The sequence below is a fragment of the Mobula hypostoma genome, chromosome 4 (assembly GCF_963921235.1).
Source record: "Mobula hypostoma chromosome 4, sMobHyp1.1, whole genome shotgun sequence".
NCBI classification, from domain to species: Eukaryota; Metazoa; Chordata; class Chondrichthyes; order Myliobatiformes; family Myliobatidae; genus Mobula; species Mobula hypostoma.
In genome coordinates this window covers 60,088,805-60,112,382 of record NC_086100.1, presented here as the reverse complement: position 1 = coordinate 60,112,382, position 23,578 = coordinate 60,088,805, and the positions used below count along the sequence as shown (strand labels likewise).

The 23,578-nt window shown below is 40.1% G+C and overlaps 1 protein-coding gene across 1 annotated transcript in view; it reads left to right on the top strand.

Moving 5' to 3' along the window:
- Positions 1-21,550, top strand: part of otol1b (otolin 1b) — a 45,189-nt gene extending 23,639 nt beyond the window's left edge. The window contains exons 4-7 of the mRNA XM_063047293.1: positions 2,401-2,694; positions 7,844-7,933; positions 9,559-9,630; positions 20,667-21,550. Coding sequence (XP_062903363.1) covers positions 2,401-2,694; positions 7,844-7,933; positions 9,559-9,630; positions 20,667-21,550 — 1,340 coding nt within the window. The remainder of the gene's footprint in view (positions 1-2,400; positions 2,695-7,843; positions 7,934-9,558; positions 9,631-20,666) is intronic.
- The last annotated feature ends 2,028 nt before the right edge of the window (positions 21,551-23,578 follow it).

Sequence of the window (23,578 nt, the reverse complement as noted above, 5' to 3'; positions counted from 1 at the left end):
CTATATTCCATCTGCCATTTCTTTGCCCATTCTAATCTGTCTAAGTCCTCCTATAGCCTCTCTCCTTTCTCAAGACTGCCTGCCCTTCCACCTATCTTCATATCGTCTGAAAACTTTGCAACAAAGCCATCAGTTTCATCATCCAAATCATTGACTTAAGTATAAAAAGAATCAGTCCCAACACAGACCCCTGTGGAACACCACTAGTCACGGGCAGCCAACAGGAAAAGGCTCCCTTTATTCCTACTCTTTGCCTCCTGCCAATCAGTCACTGCTTTATCCATGGTAGAACCTTTTCTGTAATACCATGGGCTCATAGCTTGTTAAGCAGAGTCATGTATGGCACCTTGTCAAGGGCTTTCTGAAAATCCAAGCACACAACATCAACCTGCTTGTTATTTCTTCAAAGAATTCCAACAGATTTGTCAGGCAAAATTTTCCCCTGAGGAAACCATAATGACTACAGCCTATTTTATTATGTGCCTTCAAGTACACTGAGACCTCATGCTTAGTAATTGATGGCAATATCTTCCCAGCCACTGAGGTCAGACTAACTGGCCTATAGTCTCCTTTCTTCTGCCTCTTTCCCTTCTTGAAGAATAGAGAGACATCTGCAATTTTCCAGTTTTCTGCAACCATTCCAGAATCTAGTGATTCTTGAAAGACCATTCCTGTTGTAACCTTCGACATCCATCTACACCGTCCACAACACCCCCAACCTTCATGTCATCGACAAATTTACTAAATTCCCATTCCAACCACTCATCCAAGTTATTGATAAAATTCACAAAGAGCACTGGTCCCCAAACTCTGTGGAATGCAACTGGTCACCACCCTCCAGGCAGGTCATGGTTGTTATTAAATTGTTTCGTCTCTCTGCACTTCAGCAGTCAGGTACATTTTGCAGCTAGGGAAAATTAAGTCCTAATCTGATTCTTGATGCCCAAAAAATTAAGATGCAGAAGAATTTTTTTATTAGACTAAGTGGCATTGTTCTTTGGAAGTCAGTCGAGGTTGCATTTTGAATTAGGCAAAAATTTGAGACCGAAATATGGATATCTGCTTTTTTTTCTCAGTAGGTAATTGAGCTGAATTACCCTTTCAAAAAAATTTCTATGCTATTGTTCAGAAGGAAACAACAGCATTTCTTTTAAAATAAGCTTATACTTTATACTTCATTGTCGCCAAACAATTGATACTAGAATGTACAATCATCACAGCGATATTTGATTCTGCGCTTCCCGCTCCCTGGATTACAAATAATAAATATTAAAAATAGTAAAAATTCTTTTATTCTTTATTTTTACCTTTATTCAGAACTCTTTATTTCTTATGATTGTTGAATGTTGTTTTTTGGTGCATGTCGTGCCAGCACTCCACAGCAAATTCCTAATACATGTAAATGTATATGGCGAAATATATCTGTATATCAAGGATCCTTGATAAACCGGTATATACTTCGCTCACATAAAGCTAGCATTCAGCTGAAAATTGCAAATACATTGCCACCTGCCACATTCTTTTGCTGTGGAAAAGTTTGTGAGCCTCTGTATTATTAAATAGAAAATTCTGATTTCGCCTGCTTTCTATGGAAGTTTTAGACTGGTGGGTCAGCATACCCGAAATTGAAGTTTGTTACGTCTTACATCGCCCAACTTACATCGATATAATGGGCGAAGAAATGTATCTATACCGGTTTATTGCATCTAGTTACTGTATGTAAAACAGAAAATTTGCAAATCGGTAATGAAAAAAGAACATCATGGTAATATATTTAGAATAGTAAAATCTTTGATAGTTTAAACAAAAATAACAAGCTTCTCGATAATTTCAAATGTTTTGCGAAGGCTATTTCTTGTTCTTTTGTAAATTGATAAAGAAATTAGGACATTATGATAAGACATTTTGAATGGTAAGCCATATTAGATTTAAAATTAACTAACAGAATCCAGGACACTAAATTTTCTTGTGAAGTGGAAAAATAATGCCTATCCTTCTTTCCCCATTTTTATGTAGGTTGCATATTTACCGATTTGCTGACTGTTTAACTGTCATCACTATTGAATAGGAGTGTGTGTGGTGGCTTTAATTGTAGTTACTGATTATGAATAAACACACATAGTTCTGTGTAATTGACTTGGTTACCTGTTGTACTGTCAAATCTGTGTCATTGGTTGAGGAAAGATGATGGATGTGTTGCCAAACTTCGAAAAATATTAAGATAATGTAAAATCATTGAACAAAATGATTTTGTAGTCTATTCATATTTAAGCATTTCATATTAGAAGTTCTTCTAGCAATGCAAACAAAGTTATAATAGTTTCTGAAATTCTTTGTTTTCAGCTGGAAAAATGTTTAGCCTTTCATGGCACACAAAACTGCTATTGTTCCTCTTCATAGCACAAGTCGCAGCAAAAGATGAGTTCAAGAAAGATGAAGGTTTTTCAAGAGCTCTATTTCCAACCTCAACAGTATCTGCTGAAGAACTTGGTACTGATAATTCAGATCTTTCCTCTGAAAGTGCCACGTTGAAATCAACATCGTTACGTTTATTTGACACCTTCCCAACAGTGCCACCGTTTGAAGATGGTGGGAATTTTACTATAGATTCAGATGAGTTCTTTTTTAACTGCTGTGATTGCTGCCCCCCTGTACCAGGACAAAAGGGTGAACCAGGGGAACCAGGTGATGCAGGTAAATATGATACAATGATTGAAATGTCTAGTAAATCTTTTGTATGTCTTTAGAGCTGGCGTGCAATACCACCTTTACCTCAATCACTACCAATAACGGCTGTGAATTTGTTTCACCACACAGGAAAATCCGAAAACATACAGGAAGCAAATTTATAAATTGGTTTATTATTGGCAAATGTACTGAGGTGCTCTAGAAAACTTACTTTGCATACTGTTCATATACTGTGAACCAATTTATTACAACAGTGCATTGAAATAGTTAGTACAAGGCAAACAATAACAGAGTGCAGAATAAAGTGTGAGAAACACACAGAAAATGCTGGAAGAACTCAACAGGTCAGACAACATACACGGAGAGAAATGAACAGCTGATATTTTGGGTTGACAACCTTTATCAGCATGTGTGTGCTGCCTCAGATTTCCAGCATCTGCTGGATCTCTTGGAATAAAGTATTACAGTTATGGAGAAAGTGCAGTGTAGGTAGATAATAAGGTGTCAGGTTATAATGAGATTTGGGTTAAAAGTCGATCTTATCGAACCGGGAAAGCAATGAGTAGTCTTATAATAGTAGGGTAGAATCTATCTTTCACCCTGGTTGTACATGCTTTCAGGCTTTTGTATCTTCTGCGCAATGGGAGAAAGGAGAAGAGTGAACTCCCGGGGTGAGTGGGGTCTTTGATCATGCAGGCTGCTTTATTGAGGCAGGAAATCTGTGGACAGAATTCAGAAGGAGGAGTCTGCTTTCCAAGATGTGTTGAGCTGTGTCCACTGCTCTCTGAAGTTTTTTTGTGATCACAGGCAGAGCAGTTGCAACACCAAGCCATGATGCATGCAACTAGGATGCTTTCAATGGGGCATTGATAAAAATTAGAGGGGGTCAAAGGGGACATTTCAAATTTATTTAGTCTCCTGAGGAAGTAGAGATGCTGGCTGTGATGTCAACGTAGCTGGTCCAGGACAGGGTGATGCTCACCCATACTTTTGGTATGAACTGTTCTGCATTATTTTTGTTACCAACGCTCTGAGTTTAGGGATAACAGAAATAGCATTCTCATAAAGCAAATACTGCAGACAGAGCTGGCTTCAGTAGTTTTATGATTGATTTGCTGCTATGAAATGTACTCTGCAGCTATTTTTATTGCCTTTCTTCTATTAACATATTTATAACTTAATGAAAGCTTTGTGGTAAATCAGCTTTGTCACAGCCTTTATGGATGAACCCTTGTTGCTCTGTACCTTAATGATTTTTTTGTTCTATTCTTAAACCGTTTTTCCTTAAGGCTGGTCAAATTGACATTTTATGAATCAATAGCACTGAATATGAGACCATTTGCCCTACTGGTATACCCAGTTCTTCATGCATTGTATCTCTGGAATGCAAGCTCAGTGGAAATGAAAACTGACAGTGGAACCAGCCTACCGAATCTAGCTGTGATGTTGGGTCCATAAAGGCCAATTAAGTCCCAATTACTGATTATCATTTGATATTTTTAATATATCCACATTCTACACCTGACTGTGACAATGTGCTCAGTTCCCATTCATTATTTTCTTCAACAGTTATTTTTTTCTTTACAAATCATGAGATGAGAACACCCAATCAATCTTCTTTGGAGCTGAAATGTACAAGTAGAAACATCAGTCTAAGTCAAAAGCTAATTGCATTTTGATGCTCAGGAAACCGAAGTATACCTGTGATATTTTCTCATTTTTATCACTTAATGTCACACAGGCTGAGATTAGTTTTAAAAAATGAGTCACATAAAGAATAAAACATTTTTTCAATTGAAAAAGAGTATCATCTGTGAATTTTCTCTGCTTAATAACAACTATCTTTGTCATTTCTTTATTGTATAGACTGACTTTTTAAAACAGATGCCGTGACTGGAAGTAATGGGCTACAACAAATAGAACGGTGTGGTTACTTCAACTAATGTTAAGTCCGATAGAGCTCACCAAAGAATGTTATACACATAGAGGTTATCACATATTCTCGCCTTATATGGGATATTATGCTCAAGCATTAATTTGAGAATGTTCTGTCTCTATTAAAATTAATCCCTGCTCCTTCCCCTTGAAGAGTAGAGGGCAGCATCAAAATTTCATGACATCTGCACGATGCTGTAAATAATATTGATATCATATTTGAACTACTAGTATTAAAGAAGAATGAACGTCTTTACCTTGTTCTAAGCTCATTAAAAACTATGGGAAGCTTTGTCCTTTGCTCTTATATTTGCCATAAATTATATTGAAAATGTCATGACAGCATTAAGCAAATTCCAAAAGCAGGTGGAGAGCAAATTCTTTTCATTATATGAACTTGGGTTGGGAGCAAACGAGAATAAATGGGAATGATCACAGTGATGGTCTGCTGCTCAGAAATACTGCATAAAGTTGCCTGCCTGTGACTAGAGATATACCATTCATTCTAGAGATATATCGTTTATTCTAGAGATATTAGATTAGATTAGATCATGAGGACACAGTCCTCGTTTATTGTCATTTAGAAATGCCTGCATTAAAAAATGATACAATGTTCCTCCGGAATGATATCACAAGAAACACAAGACAAACCAAGACTAAAACTGGCAAAACCACATAATTATAACATATATTTACAACAATGTAAAGCAATACCGTAATTTGATAAGGAGCAGACCATGGGCACGGTAAAAAAAAAGTCTCAATGTTCCGACAGCCTCATCATCTCACACAGACAGTAGAAAGGAGAAACTCTTCCTGCCATGAACCTCCAAGCGCCGCAAACTTGCCGATGCCGCACCATTGGAAGAATCCGACCGCAGTGGACTCGAGTCCGTCCGAAAACTTTGAGCCTCCGACCAGCCCTCTGACACCGAGCACCGAGCACCATCCTCTGCCGAGCGCTTCGACCCCACCCCAACTGCCGAGCAACAAGCAAGGCCGAGGACTTGGGGCCTTCCCCTCTGAAGATTCTGGATCACACAGTAGCAGCAGCAGCAAAGCAGGCATTTCAGAAGTTTCTGCAGATGTTCCTCCGTGCTCTCACGTCTGTCTCCATCAAATCAGGATTGTGCATGGCACCCTACTTGACAGATAACCGACATCACCACCGGAGTGGCCGCTGCGAGCTGCGTCGCGCCGCCATCTTCTCCTCCCACTGGTCATATACCGTTTATTCTAGAGCTGTACCATTTATTCCAAGGCATGTTAAAGTGTAATCCAAGAAGCAGCTGTATTAATGAGAAAGTAAAAAACTGCAGATCCTGGAAATCTGACATAAAAGCAGAGAATAATGGGAACAGTCAGCAGGTCAGGCAGCATCTGTGGGGGGAAGAAAGAAGCAGTTAACCTTTCAATCAATTCCATAGCCCTTTATTAGAAGAGAAAAAATGTTTATTCTCTTGCTCTTTGTTAGCAAAGAGAAAGAGAATGAACAAACCAGGTTTCGAAAATCTTTGGGCTTGACCCGATTAACACTTCCAGCATTTTCTATATAAAATATGATTTAAATTTATTTAGTCATTTGTCTGAGCCACAGGTTAAATACCTATGTCTAAAACTGATATTTAAGCAGAAATGATCTGCAACACTGTGTTTTCAAGTTCAAATAATAAAAACTCAAACACATTTTATTGTTTTGAATTGCAGTAGACAGGAAATAATGCCTGGAGTACAATAACATGCACACTTAAGTTACTTGTCCAGCCCTTATGGAGTCATCAGAAAACTATCCGCTAGATTCAGCCCATTAATTTCCTGACGTCGGGGGAGCAGTGCTCTGTATGGCTTTGCAGTGCATTTATTCAATTGTCTTAACAAGTCATTAGATGTTTTCTAGATGCAACAGTCAGTCTGATCCAGCAGGCAGCATGTCTTCTTCTGGGAGGCAATGGAAACCTACCAACCACTCATTATATTGCTCCTCCTCAGACAATAATGTTCAGTCTGCAGCCTCCTGCAGAGTCCATCATTCTGTTGATCCACCCTCCTCTCTGCAGCTGCCTCGGTCATCCGACAATGCCTCTGCTGAAGCAGCACCTGTCATAATGTGGCTGTGGAAAGCTGCCAAATTCGACGACTGAGGGAACATGCCCAATGTTCATAAATGTAGTGCATAATCCTATAATCAGCAATAATTTACTCCAGCATGCTAATGGAGATACAGCATGTTCTCCATTAATAACAATAATGCTAATGAACTTTCCATAGACAAAACAATAAATATTATATTAATAAATCAGTTGTCAGCTTAACTCGCGTGAAATGCCAATGCGCTTTTGCTATAGTTCCACTGGTGAGTTCCAGAAACTTGAGATCCCTGTGCAACATTAGCTCAACATGAAAGTTACTATTAATATTGTGTTTATTGATCACTTAATGTGTTACAATCTCCAATCTATTTCTTCCCTTGAGCATTCGCTCTTCAATGTCATTGTGCTGGCATTTGCTTTTCAAATCGTTGTCCTTTCTTTGTGGACTAAGGGCCCGGGCAGCTCCCAAAATAATCACAATAATTAGATTCAACCCCTTCCATAATGCTAAGGTAAAAAGTAAAAATGCTGTTAATTTTAAAACGTAGATGAATTCCCCAAGCCATATCTTTTAGAACACTTGTATTTTGGTATAAGTGTAAATGATCAAACACTACATGCAAGAGCAGGACTCAAGGATTTGAAATCTCTTTTTTTGCATTTGGCTCTTCAAGTATATATCAGCTCTCAGAGCAATCTTATTCCTTCCCTGTAACCTATTCTTTCACATTCACTCCTGATCCTTTCACTAGCTGCCTTATTAGAGGTAATTTATAGTAACCAATTGACCTCAGGACTGGAAGGAAAGGGGGAAAAATCCAGAATAAGAAGGTTAGGTGAGTGAAAGGGGTACAATTTTGGAGCTGTGAGATGGCTGCATGATCTCAGTAATACTCGACCACCCACACTTTGTTTCTGCAAGACATTTGTTCAGCATTTTGAGACATGTAAGTTGTGAAAGGTATTATAAAACAGGGCAATAATTAAGTCCATTCCAACATTGCCAAATGAAAATCATATTTCTTAGGTATAGCATGATGCAATTCTCTACTTGGTCTGGCAATGAGATCACAAAATTATTTTGATATCTTCAACATAAAACTTACTATTGTTTCCCTTTTCTTTAATAGGGCCACAGGGCGAGAAAGGAGATCAGGGGTTAACAGGCTTACCTGGGTCTCCAGGGCTACCTGGCATAAAGGGTTCAGAGGGAGAGAAAGGTAAGCTAAGCATGAATTTCCTCTGTCCAAGAATTGATCAATTGAACCACCTTGATGTCCTTTTGGTACCAATGGCATTAAATTAGTTAGAGCTTTGCATGGATATGTTTGACGTGGACTTTGCATTGACCTTGAAGCATACATTTGTACTTTTCCTGAGCTGCTCATCACCTTGACTAGTTTGCTGATGAATGTGTTGCATAAGCAGCATGGAAATATCTGACATCAACCCTTGTGTGTCACTGATCTGATATTTTCCTTGTCAAACTGGGCAAAGCCAATGTGTAATCTATACACAGGGAATATGGCCTAACCAGTAGGTAAATGTCTCAACTGCATTATTTAAAGAGTTTTTTCAAATGTAATTATTTTTCTGGTTACTTATAGAACTGTGTTAGAGGGTAACTATCAAAGTAGAAAAGGCAGCTGGGATGTAAAGGAGTATTACTTTTGCAAAATATTGGGACCATTTTGGCAGTTCTTCTGGCTCTCCAGAGAGTCTAGGAGGAGGAGGAGGGAGCACAAATCCAAGATGACAGTAAAGATCTGAATGATCCAGGAATGAAAGGGTTAACATATGAGGAATGTTTGTTGCTTCTGGGCCTGTACTTGCTGGAGTTTAGAAGAATGAGGAGGGGTCTCATTGAAGCCAACCAAATATTGAATGACTCAGACTGAAAAAATGTGGAGAAGATGTTTCAAATAGTGGGAGAATCTAGGACCAGAGGGAACAGCCTCAGAATGGAAGAACAGAAATGAGATGGAACTTCTTCAGCCAGAGGGCGATAAATCTATTGAATTCATTGCCAGTTATGACCGTGGAAGCCAAGTTATTGAGCATATTTAAAACAGAGGTCAATAGGTTCTTGGTTAGAAAGGACATCAAAGAACATGAGTAGAAGGCAGGAAAATGGGGTTAAGAGGGAAAATAAATCAGCCATGATCAAATAATGGAGCAGACTTGATAGAGCTAAAAGGCCTAATTTTGCTCCTATGTTTAATGATCTTATGGTTTTGAAGGAAAAGATGGAATAAGGAAAGGACTATTTCCATGAGAATCCTGTTCTGCTATAGTTGGAGTAGCTTCAAGGTTCACCCAGCTGAGGGCAAATGTCCATGAGGGTTAAGGTTCACTAGATGCCATGCTGAGGCCTGACAGGCAGAGTTTCATTCCCAGAGCTGTGCTGGACCAGTTGACCATGTATTTCAGTTTTGTGAATCATTGTGTGAATCTGCAGACATGCATCACAACTCACAGCTTGAAGCACAGGTCACACTTGTGAGAAAACATGCCACTGTGAATGAGAAGCACGGTTAACACAGGGTGGGTGCTATGGATGTGGTTATACTTCAGATGCAATGTGCACTTGGGTAATTTGGCTCAGATTATCTATACATCCACAACTCTAGGCCATACTTTCAAGTGTGATCCAGTTTCTCCCTCAGAGTATTTCCAGTAGAAAATCTATATTAATGAATGTCTCCTATTGAGAACTTATAATTGTTTTAGTGAAGTTATTTATCATGGAGTTTTGATATATGGTGCCATTTATAAGAACAAATTCTGTTTCTCAAAACTAAATATTTAATGAGCATTTTTAAAAATTGGACATTCTTGTGTTTAGGATCTAAAGGAGACCGTGGCCTGGATGGATTTGATGGTCTTCCTGGATTTATAGGAAAACCAGGGGAGAAAGGTATGCTAATGAAGATACTATATATACTTATGAAGGTTTGTGATAGATCCAATCACAAGATCATCATATATCATCTAAAACTTCGATGAAATGCCCATTAAGGTGCTACATTTTAAATAATATTAACTAATGTATTTAATTAGAGGCATTTTGTTTGCAATAAATGGCAGACATGGAAGTTCGACTTCCACCTTGTCCATAAATTCACTTGATTCATTTCTGACACCATTGTCGATTTCTCTGCCTCCATCCTTAGAGACAAATGATCTACCAATATCTTTTATTAACCTACTGACTTATACTGCTACCTTGAATATAACTCTTCCCATTCGGTCTCCTGTTAAAATGCCAACTCCATTTTTCATTTCCTTCAACTCCACTGCACCTGTTTCCAAAAGGAGGTTTTTCATTCCAAGATATCAGGGATGTCTTCCTTCAAAGAATGGGGTTTCCCTTCCTCCATCGTTGATGCTACCCTCACCCATATCTCGTCTATTTACTGGATATCTGCCCTCACCCATCTTCCCACTGCCCTTAGAGGAATACCATTGCTCTTATCCTCACATACCACTACATGAGCCTCCGCATCTAGCACACCATTCTCCGCACTTCCATGATCTTCAGCTGAAACCTACCATCAAACCCATATTTACTTGCACACACCACTCTCTGCTTCCTGCAGGGATCGTTCCATCTGTGATTTCCTTGTCCATTCATCCCTCCCCACTAATACCCCTCCTGGCACATATCCCTACCAGAGGAAGAAATGCTGCACCTGTCCATTCATCTCCACCCTCACCTCCACTCAGGACCCCAAGCAGTCCTTCCAGGTGAGGGAACACTTCACTTGTGAATCAGTTAGGGTCATCTACTGTATCCAATGCCCCAAATGCAGCCTCCTCTACATTGGTGAGAATCGACATACATTGGGGGATCTCTATAATTCAGTTTTGTTCATTTGATATCCATTTCTTTATTTATTCATGTCTTCATATTCTGGTGTTCCTATCAAACTATAACTTTTGCAAACTGGATAATTATATATTTAAGCAACACACACAAAATGCTGGAGGAGCTCAGCAGGCCAGGCAGCATCTATGGAAAAAAGTATAGTCGACGTTTCGGGCTGAGACTCTTCGGCAGGACTGGAGAGAAAAAGATGAAGAGTAGGTTTAAAAGGTGGGGAGGGGGGGAGAGGAGAGAGCTACTGTCATGACGAGGCCACACTCAGGTTGGAGGAACAACACTTTATATTCTGTCTGGTTAGCCTCCAACCTGATGGCATAAACATCGATTTTTTGAACTTTGCCATTCCCCATCCCCTTTTCTCTCTCTCACCTTATCTCCTTGCCTGCCCATTGTCGCCCACTGGTGCTCCTCCCCCTGTTTCTTTCTTCTATGACCTTCTGTCCTCCCCTATCAGACTCCCCCTTCTCCAGCCCTGTATCCCTTTCACCAATCAACTTTCCAGCTCTTTACTTCATCCCTCCTCCTCCTAGTTTCACCTATCACCTTGTATTTCTCTTTCCCCTGCCCCAACTTTTAATTTACTCCTCACCTCTTTTTCTCCAGTCCTGCCAAAGCATCTTGGCCTGAAATGTAGACTGTACTCTTTTCCATAGATGCTGCCTGGCCTGCTGAGTTCTTCCAGCATTTTTGTGTGTGTTGCCCAGATTTCTAGCATCTGTACATTTTCTCTTGTTTGTAATTAAATATTTAGCTGATCTAACAGTTGTTGATATCCTTAATTGTCTACTGCCAAATAACGAGGAAACAGTGAGTCCTTTGGGTCATTCTCTTTTCCAGTTTAATTTTCATAGGCCCTGAGGTGACTGATGAGTCTGATTTTTGAGCCGTAAATGTACTGGAGATGTTACAGGTGGTAATACATGGAAGGGTTTGTCCACCAATGCTGAGTGACTATTACCTGCATTTTCTGTGTTTATCTGTAACCAGGGTGAGCCGAGTTTCTTCAAAAGTGATCATCCCTCCTCTGAATCGTCTTTACTAGAAAGTCTTGCTGTAGGTCACCATCTTCCACTATGAAATATTGTTGTCACATTTTTGACGTTTACCTCAGAGCTTTTCTTTTGCCTGTGTTTCCTGTTTCATCTTTATTTAGAACCATGGCTGGCATTCAGTAGGGATCTGCTCTGGGACCCCTGATCTTTGTGATTTTTATAAATGACAGAGATAAAGAAGCAAAAAGGTGGGTTAATAAGTTTGCTGGTGACACAAAGGTTGATGGAAGAAGGCTATAGGTAGTGTAATAAGTTATTGTAGGTTACAACTGGGCATTGATCGGATGCAGAGCTGGGCTAAGAAGTGGCAGATGAAGTTCAATCCGGAAACGTGTGAAGCAGTAGATTTTGGAAGGTCAGAATACAAGGTTAATAGTAGGATTCTTAGTTGTGTGGAGGAACAGCAGGGTTCTGGTTTCTACATCTATAAATCCCTCAAAGTGGCTGCACAATTTAATAGGGTGTTTAAGAAGGGACATAATGTGTTGGTCTTCATTAATTGGGGGATTGAGTTCAAGAGCCATGAGGTAATTTTGCAGCTCTAGAAAACCCTCATTAGACCAGACTTGGAGTATTTTTGTTTCCAGTTCTGGTTGTCTCATTATAGGAAGGATGTGGAAGCTTTGGAGGGAGTAAAGCTAGGGTTTTTCTCTTTGAAGTGAAAGAGGATGAGATGTGATGATAGAAGTGTATAAAGTGATGAAAGACATAAATAAAGAGGACAGTCAGCACCTTTTTCCCAGAGCAGTAATAGCTAAAATGAGCGGGCACAATTTTAAGTTGATTAGAGCAAAGTGTAGGGGGAGGGATGTCTGAGATAGAATTTTTATACAGAGAGTGGTGAGTGTATGGAACACACTGCTATGAGTGGTGGTAGAGGCAGATACATTAGGGACATTGAAGAGAGTCTTACATAGGCACAGGGATGATAAAAAAATGGACAGCTATGTGGGAGGGAAGAGTTAGGTTGATATTGGTTGGCATAACATTGTAGGGTGAAGGGCCTATATTGTGTAGTACTGTTCTATATTTTATTTTGATGGTTTGAACAGGTTTTTTTTAGTAGATATGCTCCAGTTCTGTTTCCCTCCATTAATGCTGGATAGTCAGGGTTTTAACACTGGAGTTATTGACCATCACCGGGACACTTATACGAATGTGGTGATCTGCCCACTTTATGTTCTGAATCTTCTGAAGAAATGATGGTTCTGGCTTTTCAGGTTTCCAAAATGTGTTCTGGAACTCACCTATGTCTTGGAACTATTGATCAAAGTTGTATTTGCTACAGCTTTGTAAACTTAAAGCCTGATTAGTACTCTGATGTTGGGGTCATTGAACAGTGAAACAAGGTGCTGAAGGCCAATCTGGCACAATGAAACCTGCACTGAATCTTGACATCTATGTTTGGCCTCAGTGAGAGGTGGCTGCTGAAACTGAGAAAGTATTCTATGTTTTCTAGTTCCTCCTTGTTTATGCAAACTTTCCTTACTGGACTTTGAGGTTTATCAGACGCAGGCTGGTAGAAAACTTAGTTCTTGCTAGTTCTTGAGGGTTATTTCTAGGTTGCTTTAAAATTCAGGAAAGTTGTTAAAAAAGCGTTTTAGGTTAACATTTCAGTTTGCAACAAAATCATAATCATCAGTGTGCTGGAGCTTAATTATTGTTTTTATGCTATTTTAACTTTAGTGTACAGTCATTAAGTTGTTTTGTGTTTGCTGTAATGTCCAAAGATAGCATTCTAATAACTATAAAATAATCCTTATGCACTTGCCCTCATCCTTATCATATGCTGGAAGAAAATTGCATTAATTAGTTGGATTGAGATGTTAAAAGGAATTCAGATAACTGAGGAGCTTGATGAGGTGATAGAACAACAAAACAGAATCATGTCTGCTCTCACTGAAGTAGTCGTTAAATTAGCAGTTTGCAGCAGCGATACAGCGCGACGTTGAAATTACTATGAACTACAATATCAATAAATTGTGCAAAGGATGAATAATGAAGTAGTGTCCATGGATCATTCAGAAATCTGATGTAGAGGGGAAGAAGCAGTTCCCAAACACTGAGTGTGGGTCTTCAGGCTCCTGTACTCCTTGATGGTAGTAAGGCAAAGAGGATATGACCCAGATGTTGAAGATTTTCAACAATGGATGCTGCCTTCTTGAGGACCGATGGCAGAAAGGGTTGTGCCAGTGATGGAAGTGGATCTACAGTTCTCTGCATTCTCATGTGGTTCTCTGCAGCAGAGGATCCATACCAGGCTGTGATGCAACATGTCAGAATGCTCTCCATTGTACATCTATAGAAATTTGCAAGAGTCTTTGGTGACATATCAAATTTCCTCAAAGTCCTAATGAAGTAGAGACAGTGACATGCATGACTTCTTTGTGATGCATCAATGTGTTAGTCCCAAGATAGATCCTTCATGATGTTGACACCCAGGAAATTGAAATTGCTCTCTCCACTGCTGACATCTCAACGAGGACCAGTGTATGGTCTCCTGACTTCCACTTCCTAAAGTCAACAATCTTGCTGACATGTACTGAAAGGTTGTTACTGTGATGCCGCTCAACCGATCTATCTTGCTCCTGAATGCCTCCTTATCGCCGTCTGAAATTCTGCCTACAACAGTGGTTTAATCAGCATATTTATAAATAGTGTTTGAATTATGCCTTGCCACACAGTCATGAACATAGAGAGAGTAGAGCAGTGGGCTAAGCAGCACGTATCCTTGAGATGCACCTGTGTTGATTGTCAGCCAGGAGGAGATGTTATCATCAATCTGCACTAACTGTGGTCTTTCGATAAGGAACCCAAGGGTCCAGTAACAAAAAGAGCAACAGCGGCTAATGTCTTGAAGTTTGTTGATTAGTAGTGAGGGGTTGATGGTGCTGAATATGGAGCAGTCATTGAAACAGAAGCCTGACGAATGAAATACTTCATAAGTATGAAAGATAAGAAATAACTGCTGGAAGAAGCCATAGCCTTGTTTCCCATATAAACTAATAACTGATAATTTACCTCTGTACCACTTACCAGCAATAATGTTGTATCCCCTCATTCTTATAATATTCAAACTTTATCAATCCTGTCTTGAATTTTCTCAGTGACTAAGCCTTCAAGGACTCCTTGGAGCGAGAATTCTAACAATTATAACCACCCAGGTGAAAAAGTTTCCTTCAATGCTGATTGGCTGGCCCTTTACTTTGAGATTGTGAACTCTACTTCCAGCAGGGAGAAAAATGCTCCTTGCATTTGGCCTGTTAGGTTTGGTGAATGTTTTATGTGTTTCAACAAAGTTATACAACATTCTTTTAAGATCGACTCCAGTTTGCTGTGAGAACAATTATTCACACCAGGAATCAATCTAATTAACCCTCGTTCTACAACTGCAATTACAAACATATCCTTCTTCAGTTAGCAAGTCTGGGTGCATACATGAAAGTTTAGGTGTGAACTCATAGGGGCTGTAGACAGCTATATTAAAATGTTTTAATTCTTGTACTCAAATTCTTTGAAATAAAAGCTAACTAATTGCTTGATCTGTCAATTGCCTGCTGTAACTGTATGTTTTCATTCAATGATTTGAGATCAAAAGCGCCCACGTCCATTTGAACACCAACACCTCATTCTTTAACCACTTTTCTATATTTTCCACCAAGGAGACAAGCTCATCCATTTCACATTATGTTTCATCTGCTTTGTTCATTTAACCTCTCCATATCCCTGAAGCCTCTCTGTATCCTTCTCGCAACTCATGCCAGAAGCTAGTTTTGTACCTCTTGTAAGTCAGTAGGTCCGTTGGTTTAATCTGTATCCTCTATAACATATTGACATGGATCATTGACTACACAAATGACAGCTCTGCTAATTAGAATCCTAACTTATTTTTCAACTAATGCTTTTCTACAGCCATTGATGCTGGTATACCATATGCATGGTGATGTTATCATTAAGATAATTAACCTGTAAGTCCATGGCCTACATCATAAGCCTGGAGACCTGAGTTCAGATCCCTACATGGTAGCTGTGAAATTTAAATTCATTAAATAATCTGGAATTGAAAAGTAGGCTCATTAATGTGGACTGTAAATCCTGCATATTATACCACTAACCCAACCAGTTCATCAAAGTTCAAAATAAATTTATTATCAAGCAATAAATTTAAAGCAATAAAATAGACAACCTTGGGATTCATCTTCTTGCAAAACAAAGGTACACAATAGAGACCAAAAAATCCCCACATCTCAAAGCCCGACAAACATCCAATGTACAAAAGATGATGAGTTGTGCAAATAATAAAAAAAAACAAACAACTAATGCAAACATCAGCCGCAGGGTCCCTGAAATGAGTCCACAGTTGCAGAGTCAGTTCAGTGCTGGGGCGATTGAAGCTCATCCAGGAGTCTAATAGCTGCTGGGCAGCAACTGTTCCTGAACCTGCTGGTGGGGATCCAGTACTCCTGCACCTCCTCCCGATGGTAGTAGCGAGAGGGATATGGGTCAACTCCAGGCAGGTGGTGATGCATACTGATTCGTTTTCCGCTCTCAGGACCTGGAGGGGTTGAACACCATTTTGTTTTCTGCTCTCGGGCCTCGATGCTTTAATCAGTGCGGAGTAGTGGAGCTGAACTCTGGTTCTTTTTTCACTCGTGGGTCTCAATGCTTTAATCTTGCTTGAGGTTTGCCCCAGAGATGGCTGCTCTGTGATGGCTGACTTTCATCTTCAAAGTGCCTACATTCCCAGTAGTCAAGTTCGGCTAATCCACATCCATGGGGTCTGTGTCCATAGGAGGGGATCTTATTGAAACATATAAGATTATTAAGGGATTGGACACGCTGGAGGCAGGAAGCATGTTCCTGCTGATGGGTGAGTCCAGAACCAGAGACCACAGTTTAAGAATAAGGTGTAGGCCATTTAGAACGGAGTTGAGGAAAAACTTTTTCACCCAGAGAGTGGTGGATACATGGAATGCTCTGCCCCAGCAGGCTGTGGAGGCCAAGTCTCTGGATGCTTTCAAGAAAAAGATGGATAGAGCTCTTAAAGATAGCAGAATCAAAGGTTATGGGGATAAGGCAGGAACTGGATACTGATTGTGGATGATCAGCCATGATCACAGTGAATGGCGGTGCTGGCTCGAAGGGCTGAATGGCCTACTCCTGCACCTATTGTCTATTGTCTATTGACACTCAAAGCTGTTGCACAGGTTGACAGTGTTGTTAAGAAGGCGTATGGTGTATTGGCCTTTATCAACTGTGGGATTGAGTTCAAAAGCCGTGAGGTAATATTACAGCTATATAAGACCTTAGTTAGACCCCACTTGGAGTACTCTGTTCAGTTCTGGTCACCTCATTACAGGAAGGATGCAGATGCTGTAGAGAGAGAGCAGAGGAGATTTACAAGGACGTTGCCTTGATTGGAGAGCATGCCTCATGCGAATAGGTTCAATGAATGGCCTTTTCTCCTTGGAGAGAAGAAGGATGAGAGGTGACCTGATAGAGGTGTATAAAATGATGAGAGACATTGATCGTGTGGATAGCCAGAGGCTTTTTCCCCAGGGCTGAAATGGCTAACAGGAGGGGGCATAGTTTTAGGGTACTTGGAAGTAGGGACAAGGGCATTGTCAGAGGTAAGTTTTTCACATAGAGAGTGGTCGGTGTGTGGAATGCACTGCCAGTGTCGGTGGTAGAGGTGGATACAGTGGGGTCTTTTAAGAGACTCTTAGAAAGGTACATGGAGCTTAGAAAAATAGAGGACTATGCAGTAGGGAAATTCTAGGCAGCTTCTGGAGTAGGTTACATGGTCGGCTCAACATTGTGGGCCGAAGGGCCTGTAACCTGCTGTAAATTTTCTATGTTTCTATGTTCTATGAATCCTTCTGGAGATTGTGAAATTGTTAGTTCATTGAGACAGTTCAAAAGTACATTTCTTAAATGCAAATTGCAGGCTGTAGATTGAAGTGGTCGTAGTTCAGAAGAAGTATATCTGATAGAATTACCAGTAGTTTTGTGAGCTACCCGCAAAACATTGCTGAATATTATCAGAGTCATCTTGGACTCTCATTGTCCTTCAAGAAAGGGAAGTAGCTGTCCTTAGGCAGTATGGACTGTAATTAACTTCATGACTAGTGCACTGTGATTGACTTGTAACAAACCCCTGAACTGATTAAACAAATAAATCTGTTGTACTTAAACAACTACCTTGAAACAAGAGAAAAATGGATTGAACACTTAGCATGACCTGGTCATTGACTGCAAACAGGGCTAAGCTGCTTCTAGTTCACCTTACAAAATCCTCCTCCAGAGATGAGTAATCTGTCACACACACTAGTCAAGGAATTCATACTCACAAAATCGTCTGTGACAGTATGTGCCAGCCCCAGCCAGCAGAAGTTATGTTCTACCCCATTGGCCAGACAGACCCATCAATGATAGTTGTACAGTCATATTTACTGAGGGAGTGGTCCTGGGAATTCTCAGCATTGATTCCAGGCTTTGTGAAGCCTCAGGGCACCAGAATGAAACGTGGGCAAGGAAAGCTCTTGCTGATCACCATCTCTTGTCCTAGCATAATTTACTGATCCATGTTGGACAATAGATGGGAGGAACACCAACATTAGCATAGGCACAAGCTGGGCTTTAATCCCCATCACCACTGACCAAGCTGGATGAGTCCTGAGAGACCACAATGACACACTAGGTGTGTTGCACGTGGTAAACATTGACTGGAAACTCTGTGCAAGCATTCACATAAATATTGTGACTTCAAGAGCCGATCAGAACTCAGGTATCTGAGTGGCTCATTTTCTGGAACCCCAAAGACTTTCCAAAGTTCAAAGTAAATTTATTATCAAAGTACATTTGTGTCACCATATACTACCTTGAGATTCATTTTCTTGGCATTCACAGAAGAACAAATAAATACAATAGTCAATGAAAAACTGCACACAAAGACTGACAGCCAATCAATGTGCAAAAGAAGGCCAACTGTGCAAATACAACAAGAACAAAAACTAATAAATGCTGAGAACATGAGTTGTAGAGTCATTGAAAGAGATGCCAGAGGCTGTGTTCAGTGATCAGTTCAGTTGAGGTGAGTGAAATTATCCATTCTGGCTCAGAAGCCCGATGGTTGAAGGATAGTCACTGGGCCCGGACCTGGCAGTATGGGACCTAAGGCTCCGCACCTCCTTCCCATTGGCAGCAATGAAAAGAGCACATGACCTGCATGATGAGGATTTGTGATGATGAATGCTGCTTTATAGTGGCAATTTTTCTTGTAGTTGTGCTTAATGGTGGAGAGGGCTTTGTCTGTGATTGACTGGGTGGTATCCAATTCTTTTTTTAGGGTTTTCCATTCTTGGGCTTTGTTGTTTCCATACCAAGCTGTGATACTATCAGTCAGGATACTGTTCACTGTACGTCACTGGAAGTTTGTCAAAGTTTTCGGTGATATACCGAATCTGCACAAACTCCCAGGAAAGTAGAGGTTCCATCTTTGAAAAAGCACTTACTATTGGTCCTAGGACAGACCTTTTGAAATCATAACGTCAAAGAATTTTAAGTTTGTGTCCCTCTACACCTGTGATCCTTCATTGAGGACTAGCTAACAGACCCCCGGATTTCTTCCTCTTGGAGTCAAAAATCAGCCTGTTGGTGTTATTGCTATAGAGTGAGAAACTGCTTTTGTGGCACCATTCAACCAGATTTTCAATCTTCATCTGAAATGCCAATTCATCACCACCTTTGATTCGAAGAACGGTGGTGTTGTCAGCAAACTTAAGTATGTCGTTGGAGATGTACTTAGCCTCACAGTCATTAATATAAAGTGAGTATCTGTCTCCTACAGCCAGTAAGTCTGCCTTTTGATATATCCAGTAAAACATGATTTGATGAGAAAATCAGATTGTACAGAAATCAATTCCTTTCCTAAGTTGTTAAAGGGAAAACTAGTGTTTAACCTCTTGAAAAAATGATGTAGAATCTAATGGTCGTACAATGTAGAGGATTTCAAGAGAATGTGCAGTCAAATTCAGTTCATTACTTATTAAGAAAACGAGCCATTCACCAGTTACAGTTGCTGGTTAGAAGTATCCTAACAGCAGGCATACTTTGTAGGAGTTACAGTCGCCTATCCCTTCACCACTCCTCCTGTGAACAGTTACATAGGGTTCTTATTTAAGATGAAACCTTTGAAGCATAAAATGATTAGACAAAGGGATTTGAAAGATGCCAGATAAAAATGCAATTATCTTCTTTTAGAAAAAATTTTATTGCAGAGCAATTTAGCGAACTATACCAACCCTTTGAGATCGTGTGAGCATAGTTACTGATGATAGAGGCTGCTTCACTGATTAGTTATCAATAAGCCATAAATACAATAAACTTGTAAATAGCTTGCTATAATTAATCTACAGTATTTTTTTGTAAAATCAATAATGGTGATTTTAGAAGAGTTAATCATCTTCATGCAAAATTTAAATATTAAACTAGAAAAGCTAAAATAATGCATTGTTACTTAAAGTTTATTTGGCAAAACTCTGCATTAGCGAAATAAAGGAGATTGTTTTGTTTAATAGTGGTCAATGGTCATTGTAATAGAGAATATTTTAGCAATAACCTGTAGTTAAATGTTATTCTATCTCTTCAATTTGAATTGAATTTGTCCTTCATTGTTAGACTAAGATGCTGTAATAAATTGATTGCTTCATTTTCGGACTAAATTTTTTCATCAAGTATAATGCCACAGACTTCTAGTGCAAGTTGGTCCAATTGAATATAAAGTATGTAATTAAAATAAGATTAATGTGATCAATTGTACAAGAAATAAGTATGCAATTCAGCAATTTACCATTGTTCCTTTATTTTAATTTATATGCTTAGCATATCAGAAAATTCATTATGTGTTTGTTTATAATTCTGCTTGAACTGTGCTAAATATTATTATCATATCAAATGCTTGTAACTTCTGAATACTTAGAAGATTCTCCCACCATCTTTGTGCTTTTATTTCAGGAGAGCAAGGAGCAAAAGGTGATAAAGGAAACATTGGCTTCCCTGGATTTAAAGGAGACAAAGGAGACAAAGGAGGACCCTGTGAAAACGGCACCAAAGGAGACAAGGGGGAGCAGGGGGATGTGGGCAAAATGGGGTTAACGGGACAAAAGGGTGAGAAAGGTGAAAGAGGAGACATAGGAGAGAAAGGAGAGTGTGGGGACCTTGGTGAGAAGGGGAATCGTGGAGAGCCTGGTGCAGAAGGTGAGAAGGGTGACAAAGGTGAAAAGGGGGATCCAGGGATTGATGGCATCAAGGGAAGTGATGGCGTCGTTGGAGAAAAGGGAGATCAGGGCCAAAAGGGAGACAAAGGGGACCGAGGGTTACAGGGGCCAAAAGGATTAGTCGGACCCAAAGGAAGAGATGGTAGCAGAGGTCTACGTGGGAGAAGGGGTACTCGTGGACCAAGGGGTTTGCCGGGGCAAAAAGGTGAGGATACAAAAATCACACCGTCTGCATTTAGTGTTGGATTGGTCCCAAATAAGTCCTTCCCTCCAGTTGGCACTCCAGTAAAATTTGAGAAAGTTTTCTACAATGACCAGAATGCCTACAATCCAGTAACTGGAAAGTTCCACTGCAGTATTGGGGGTGTTTACCTGTTTTCATATCATTTGACTGTGAGAAGTAGACCTATAAGAGTTAGCCTGGTAAAAAATGGCACTCGTATCGTGAAGACCAGAGATGCAATTTTTGGACAAGACATAGATCAGGCATCCGGCATGGTTATTCTTAAACTGAAACCCAACGATGAAATCTGGTTGATGATAACTCGGGAGTGGAATGGGGTTTTTGCAAGCAATGATGATGATAGTACATTTACTGGATTTCTTTTGTATCAAGACTAGACTTTTATACATATACATTGCTTCACATTTTGTAATCACCTTGGAAGTCCATTGGATGTATTGCTGGTTTTAGATCTTGTACTTGCTGGGTCAAAAAATGAAATAGTCAATATTTGTAATAATTTTTAAAATGAAAATAATTCTGATTTTTGTTTTGAATATATGTGACACTACTGAATACATGATAATAGTTTATTAAAACAATAAAGTCAGTGAGAATTTGGCATTTATTTTCTTTGCAGTGACTTTATATATGGATCTGCTCTGCGCCTAATTCTGCTGCTTTATCTTATGGTCTATGTTCTTGTCAGCGTTCCAGGTTTCAGAAGGCCTCATACATTGGCACAAGCACAAATCTGAGGTGTTTTGAATGTCAGAGGATGGCATGTCTTTCTCTCTGCTCTGTAGCTGGGTGTACCAGTTAGCTCAGTGGTGAAACAATAAGTTAATGTACAAAGGGTTCCAATGCATTTTATACTGGGCTCAGCTTTATGGGAAGGAAGCCTGGCAAATGATTCTCCTCCTATCAGATCTAATTGCAAACAATCACAAAAGACGCAGAACACAAGTAACTTTGCACTTTTGTCCTGAATTTATCTGATTTAGAGATTAAACAGAAAATGAGCATTGAAATGATATTACGACATATAGGTCAGACAGCATCAATGGAGGGAAATGAACACTCAACACCTGGATTGAAAACTAGGGGAGGTACCCAGAGTTGAAAAGTGGAGGGAAGTCATGGAGCAAGAGACAGCTGGTGATAGGTGGATTCAGGTGAGGAAGGGTAATAGGCACATATTAGGCTGAGATGGGTAATAGGAGGGAATATCGTTGTCATGGGATTGTACAGATAGTGGAAATGGGACTATGTCACTTGGTCATATCAAGGCTGGTGAGTTGAATCTGATGGCAAGTAGAACCCAGCCATTGCTGATGAGAAGGTAAGAATGACTAAGAGCTGAAGTGTCAGACAAGGAAATGTAGGTTCTGGAATGTGGAGCCATAAACTGAAGGGACTTAGTGAGCCGAGCAGCATTTGTGGGTGGGGAAGGAATAGTCAATGTTTTGAGTTGACACCCTGCTTCAGGACTGATGCATGGGAAAAGGAATAAACTGAGTTCAGAATTCTGTACAGTAAACAAATGAGAATTTTAAATTGAAGTCAAAGGAAGCCTGATATAGGGCTAGTTAAATAATAGGTGGAGTCTTTATATTAAGATCAGAACAAAGTACCAAAGCAAATACAATCAATAATATCATTTCTCTGATCTCCTGCTCTGAGCTTGAGAGTTTCATTAGTCATTTTTCCATTTTCAATTCTTGAATATAATTTTTCCATCCTTAGTTCTTTTTCTCCAAATGTGGACTTCTCTTGCTCAAATGATTCTGTGGTTGTCATGGTCCTGATCAGTTATTCCCTGGCTCCCTTTAAATTTACTTTGTGCTACGATCAGGACCGTTGACTCCTTGTTTTTCTTAATTCATTGTTTCTCCGTGTTTCTTGGGCTCTGTCATTAAAGGCACTCGAGTCTCAGCTGAACGAGCAGTATTAGTGTCGGGCTTATAGCTCCTCGGCGCTAGACTGTCATCGGACGTCACTGAAGCAAGTATGAGCAAGTCACCCTGCCGGAACGAGCCAAGTTACATCACCGGAGCTACTCAAGTCTTCTCCCCGAAGCGAGTGCCAGTAAGTCGCCTCTCCTCACTGGAGCCAGCCTGTTAAGTTACCGCGCCTGATCGAGCCGCTAAGCTACCTCACTGAAGTGGGTCCATCAAGTTAACCCGCCGGAGTGAGACGAGAGCCGCTGTCTGTAGTTCCTGGGCCGTGTCAAGGGCTTGCCACTACTTGGAGCCATTTCGTGTTAAGGTATGAACTGTCTATCATTGTGTGGTACTGTATCTTCATGTCCTCGTCTCCGCTGAGTAGGTCTGGCAGTTTTGTTGCTACTCTGAGTTAGGAAATGTCTGTTTGTGTCCACGTCTCTGCTGGGTAGGTCTGGCCGTTTGCCACTACCCTGAGTGGAG